Source organism: Gekko japonicus, unplaced genomic scaffold (assembly GCF_001447785.1).
Source record: "Gekko japonicus isolate JY-2015 unplaced genomic scaffold, Gekko_japonicus_V1.1 scaffold4051, whole genome shotgun sequence".
NCBI classification, from domain to species: domain Eukaryota; kingdom Metazoa; phylum Chordata; class Lepidosauria; order Squamata; family Gekkonidae; genus Gekko; species Gekko japonicus.
This window is the reverse complement of record NW_015160954.1, coordinates 104,089-109,874: the sequence shown is the minus strand read 5'-3', so window position 1 is coordinate 109,874 and position 5,786 is coordinate 104,089. Positions and strand designations below refer to the sequence as shown.

The window sequence follows — 5,786 nt, the reverse complement described above, 5'->3', positions numbered from 1 at the left end:
TGGTCCAGCCAGGGAGCATGTTTCCCCCGCCGGATCACGGTAAGTTCTTGGGAACCCTAATTCCTACCCAAGCTGTGGAATCATTAGAGGGGAGGTCACTTTCTGGGTGTTGTTCCTGAATGCTGTCCTTGAAAGGGCAGTTCTTGAAATTTCAGCATTGCTCAACAAACCAGCCAGTGCAAGGAATGCATTCTGTCTCCTGACTGAAATACTGAATTCTAAGGATCAGCTACTTGGCTAAAATGTAGTTGCAACACCGGTGTGTTCCACTTAGCACTTTCATTGTATGCCTTCTGGTATCCCTTAAACACTGAACCTATTCCAGAAGGACTTCTAGTAAAGTCAGTGGACTCCCTGATGTTCTGGTTGCTTTGTGTCTTGTTGATGTTTCACTGTGACGTGTAATCCTGTGCGCTTTTAAATTGTTTTGTGATCTCGAGGGAAAACCTACTAAATAAATCTACATTTGCGTGAATTAGCACTAACCACTCCTTGTTCTGCTTCTGTAGTTTAGTGCGTTGGCCCACAGTATGTCTGTGATCTCTGGATTGAGCGGGTGGGAGCAGAGAGAGTTTTTACGGTCAGCACCACGAGGCCTCTTTTTAATCGAAGCCCCCCCCCCCCCCGTGTACCCTTCTCTCAAATAGGCATTTGCTAACCCTGAAGATGCGTCAGTGTATGGGAAAGGCGAGTTAGCAAAAAAGTATTTGCGGAGTGATCCAGACGTGGAGCGGATACGCAGGTAATCTGGGGGACTTTGATCACAATTAGGCTTGATTGAGAAGAAATAGGGTATTGGCTGAAGGGGCTTGAGAGATTATACATACCTATCTGCTATCCAGCCAGTGTGGTGCAGTGATTAAGAGGAGGAGGAGGAGACTGGATTTATACCCCGCCCTTCACTCAGAGTCTTAGAGCGGCTTACTAACTCCTTCCCCTTCCCCTCCCCACAACAGACACCCTGTGAGATAAGAACATAAGAGACGCCAATGTTGGGTCAGGCCAAAGGCCCATCCAGTCCAACACTCTGTCACACAGTGGCCAAAAATACCAGGTGCCATCAGGAGGTCCACCAGTGGGGCCAGGACATTAGAAGCCCTCCCACTGTTGACCCCCCCCCAAGCACCAAGGACAGAGCATCACTCTGAGAGAGCTCTTTCAAGAACTGCCCTTTCAAGGACAGCTCTGACTGAACTATGGCTTGCCCAAGGTCATCCAGCCAGGTGCAAGTGGAGGAGTGGGGAATCAAACCCTGTTCTCCCAGATTAGAGTCCACGCACTTAACCACTACACCAAACTGGGAGACCCAGATCTAAATCCCAGCTTGTGCCGTGGAGGCTCGCTGGTTGACTTTGGGCCAGTCACACCCTTTCAGCCTAACCTACCTCACAGGGTTGTTGTGAGGCTAAAATGGAGGAGAGGAGAATGATGTGAGCCGCTTCGGATCCCAATTTGGGGAGGAAGGCAGGGTACGAATGAAATCAGTAAATCCTCTTCAGTTTGGAGCTCGGGACTCTGTGATTCTGACTGAGGTAACTTTTGTGCATGCGTGAAGCTGACTTCCAACGAACGTGTAATAACACTTTAGAGTTTCATCAGCGATCGAGAATACCTTCTGCAAGAATCTGAGCTGTCCCGAGGCTGGAGAAAACTCTTTTATTGTAGAAAATTAGGTCTGTTTGTAGAGCAGCTTTCATTTGGCTGGATTTATGGGTTTATGAACAGGCTTAACGGAGCTCCTAAATTTGATAGCTTTATAATGCGGAGTTTGGAAAATTCTGCCACTAGCAGCTTTTATCTTTTATTCGTTTGCCTTTAAAGATGAGCTCCAAAAGCAGCTGTAAATGTTCCTTCCCCCCCCTTTCCCAGGTTAGTCTGTCATGCAGATGCCTTTCACGGAGTGAGACCATTAGTTTATCAAGGTCTGTATTGCCTGCTCCGACCTGCTCCAGGGTCACAGGTAGAGGTGTATAAGAGCAGTCTGCTGGATCAGACCAGTGGTCCATCTAGTCCAGCATTCTGCTTCACACAACGGCCCTGGAGGGCCAAGCAAAGATGGCGTGGATGGCAAGGCCCTCTCCTGCTGCCGCCTCCCAGCACCACTGGTATTCAGAGGTTTCCTTCCTCTATGTCGGGAGGCTCTCTTCAGTCCCAGTGGCTGGTAGCCACTGATGGACCTCTCCTCCATGCGTCGAACTCCCTTTTCAAGCTATCTGTGCTCGTGGCCATCACTGTCTCCATTGGCAGTGAATCCCATGGTTCAATTACTTCCTGAGTAAAGAAGTATTTCTTTTGTCTGTCCTGAACTAGGGTTGCCAAGTTGATTCCTCTTACCGCCGGGGGAGCCTCGCCGGGCTCTGGGAGCTCTCCGCCGATGTGCGCAAGCGCGCCGCCAGCATGTCACAGGAAGTGACGCGCTACGTCACTCACATTGAGGGCGTGGTCCCGATCGTCGGAGGGAAAACCATAGAGTTTTCCCTCCGACGATCGGGGCCACGCCCCCAACGTGAGCAACGTGGTTGCGTCACCTCTGGTGACGCAGCCATGCTGCGCTTTGGGGGGCGGAGTTCCCCCCGGGGCCCGATTCCGCTGCGGCGGAAATCGGGCCTCCAAAGCGGGGGTTTACCCGCCACCCGCCCCCACTTGGCAGCCCTATCCTGAACCTAGAATCGGAAAGGGCTATGCAGGCCATCGAGTCCAACCCCCTGCTCAGTGCAGGATCAGCCTAGAGCATCCCTGACGAGCGTTTGGAAGTTAAATGTGGTCTGTTCTGGGTAGTGCTTGGATGGGAGATCACAAAAGAAGTCCAGGGTAGTTAACACAGAGGCAGGCAATGGCAAACCACCTCTGCTCGTCTCTTGCCTTGAAAACCTATGGGGTTGTCATCAGTTGTCCGGGGCTTGACAACACTTCCCACCACCACTGACAGAGGAAACTTGATAAGCTTCTAAAAAGCTTTGAGGTTGCCTGAAACATGCACATTGAAAACCACTGCTTTACAGCATGACCTGAAGTCTCTGTTTGCTTTGCCTACGTACAGATATATACGTTTACATGCCACTAAGGGAGTGGAGCTGAGGAATGAAGCAGTGTTCAGAGACGGGGGCCAGCGTTCCCTCTAAGCTGAGTCAGTGTGAGCTAGCTCACAGTTTTTTAGAAGAAGGAGAAGAAGAAGAAGAGATTGGATTTATCCCCCGCCCTTCACTACCCAAAGGTGTCTCAGAGCGGCTTACAAACTCCTTTCCCTTCCCCTCCCCACAACAGACACCCTGTGAGGTAGGTGGGGCTGAGAGAGCTCTTGACAGAAACTGCTCTTTTTCAAGGACAGCTGTGCCAGAGCTTGTGACTGACCCAAGGTCACATCAGCAGGTGCAAGTGGAGGAGTGGGGAATCAAACCCGGTTCTCCCAGATTAGAGTCCCCGCACTTAACCACTACACAAAACTGGCTCTCAAACCAAACTTAGCCTCCGGCTCACACATTTTTGTCTGAGCTCAGGAAGGCTGGCTCCAGAGCAAACTGATTTATGCAGTTGCCAAGTTGCTCGCTCACAACTTTAATGCCAGCAGCTCACAAAGTAGAATTTTTGCTCACAAGACCCCACAGCTTGGAGGGAGCATTGACTGGGGCTAGTCAGAGCATGGGGGGGGGGGTTCCCCCCTCATTGCTACCTGTGCTGTGGTTGAATTATTAAATGCTGCCGTCTTTGTTGAACCAGCTTGCCTTCAAGATAATATGTAAGGGTATCGACATATACAAGTGTGTGTGCGTGTGTGTGAAGTTCCATGAGTTCGCTTCTGAATTATGGCAACCCTGTCATTATTATTTATTGTTATGTGATTTCTATGCCGCCCTCCCCCCCAGTGGGGCTCAGGGCAGTTTACAACAGTTTATAAATACAATTCAATAAATACATACACATACATATATACATACAACCCTGTTTCCCCGAAAATAAGCCCTACCCAAAAAATAAGCCCTAGCAGGATTTCTATGCATTTGTGGTATAAGCCCTAGTGTGTCTTCTTGAGAAAAAATAAATATAAGACAGTGTCTTATTTTCGGGGAAACACGGTATATATATGTAGATTAAAATTTAAAATGATAAACTAGTAGTAAGCACAACTAATCAGATGGTGGTAGACATTATGTAGACAGGGAGGCCAGGCTTGGTGGTAGACCTCAGCCATAGGCCTGGCAGAACATCTCCATCTTACAGGCCCTGCAGAGCCGTTTTAGGTCCCGCAGGGCATGGATGTCATTAGACAGAGAGTTCTACCTGGCTGGTGCCAGGGCCGAGAAAGCCCTGGCTCTGGTTGAGGACAACTGGATATCCTTCGGGCCAGGGATCACCAGAAGAAGAGAAGAGATTGGATTTATACCCCGCCCTTCACTACCCAAAGGAGTCTCAGAGCAGCTTACAAACTCCTTCCCCTTCCCCTCCCCACAACAGACACCCTGTGAGGTAGGTGGGGCTGAGAGAGCTCTGACAGAAACTGCTCTTTTTCAAGAACAGCTCTGCCAGAACCATGGCTTGCCCAAGGTCATCCAGCCAGGTGCAAGTGGAGGAGTGGGGAATCAAACTCGGTTCTCCCAGATTAGAGTCTGTGCACTTAACCACTACACCAAACTGGCTCTCTCTAGGAGGTTCTTATCTCTAGAGCTTAATGCTCTTCAGGGGGTATACTATGAATTAATGACCTTCAAAACGTCCTGTCATTAACCGCCTTGCTCAAGGAAGGAGCAACAATTTGATGGAAGTTGCATTGTAGCTTGCCACTACTCAGCGAAGATGGGTCTTGGGGGGCGGGGCGGGGTGTGTATGGCTTTAATTGGGAGCAATGACCAAAAAAGAAAGTGAACAAATACTGTGAAATTTCTTTGCTTCCTCCCCAGAAGTCATCTGAATGATCTGGAGAACATCGTTCCGTTTGCCGTCATTGGGCTCTTCTACTCCATCAGTGGCGTTTCCTACTCCACCGCGTGGTGGCACTACCACATCTTCCTTGGGGCTCGAATCTTCCACACCATTGCCTACGTCATACCCCTTCCCCAACCCTGCAGAGGATTAGCTTGGGGAATTGGTTACTTTGTGACCTTTTCCATGGTATACAAGTTGATCATGGCCGGCTTAGCTATGTGATGGAAAACGGCCGCTCTTACCACTGTGATTGCCATACCCCACCGTTGTTTTCTCATGTTCCTACTTCGCAAGAACCATTTCCACATTGCTGTTTCTGCTGAGGAGTCTCTAAATGTCTGTCACGGAGCCCGTGTAGTGTACCTTGGGGTATGCTGTCTGTTTACTGCGGAGTATCTTGGGCATTTCATGCCTCACGATTGTCCCGTACTGACAAGAGTGAGACCGAGAATACATCCAATTGTTCCCTAGCAGCTGCACATACCAGGCAGGGGTCAGTAAGTGGTAGGCAAGCTGTTCTTTAAGAACATAAGAGAAGCCAGGGCTATTTTTGGGCAGGAACACACAGGAACGGAGTTCCGGCTGGCTCCCGAGTTGGTCACGTCCAACAGGAACTCATAAGCATAATAGGGCACGCCCAACAGCACCCCCCGTTTCCCCCCCCCCCCCCGTGCACCAAGAATACACAGCATCACTGCCCCAAACATAGTGCTCCATCTATACCTTGTGGCTAATAGCAGCCTTGTCTGCTAATATTAATCTTTTCGTTTAGAACCCTGCCCTCCCCCATAAACTGGTAAGAACCCCAGGTTTCCCTAGAACATAATTTGATATGCCAGGACTTACTTTTCAGACACCCCCCCCTT

General features: G+C 49.7%; 1 protein-coding gene across 1 annotated transcript; it reads left to right on the top strand.

Annotated features, from left to right (window-relative positions):
* Positions 1-647: 647 nt before the first annotated feature.
* Positions 648-5,480, top strand: LOC107122241 (microsomal glutathione S-transferase 1-like; the record flags this gene model as incomplete). The annotated part of the gene is made up of 2 exons (XM_015425278.1): positions 648-742; positions 4,896-5,480. Coding segments are annotated over 2 exons (342 nt in total), but the record flags the coding sequence as incomplete, so codon positions are not given.
* Positions 5,481-5,786: the final 306 nt, after the last annotated feature.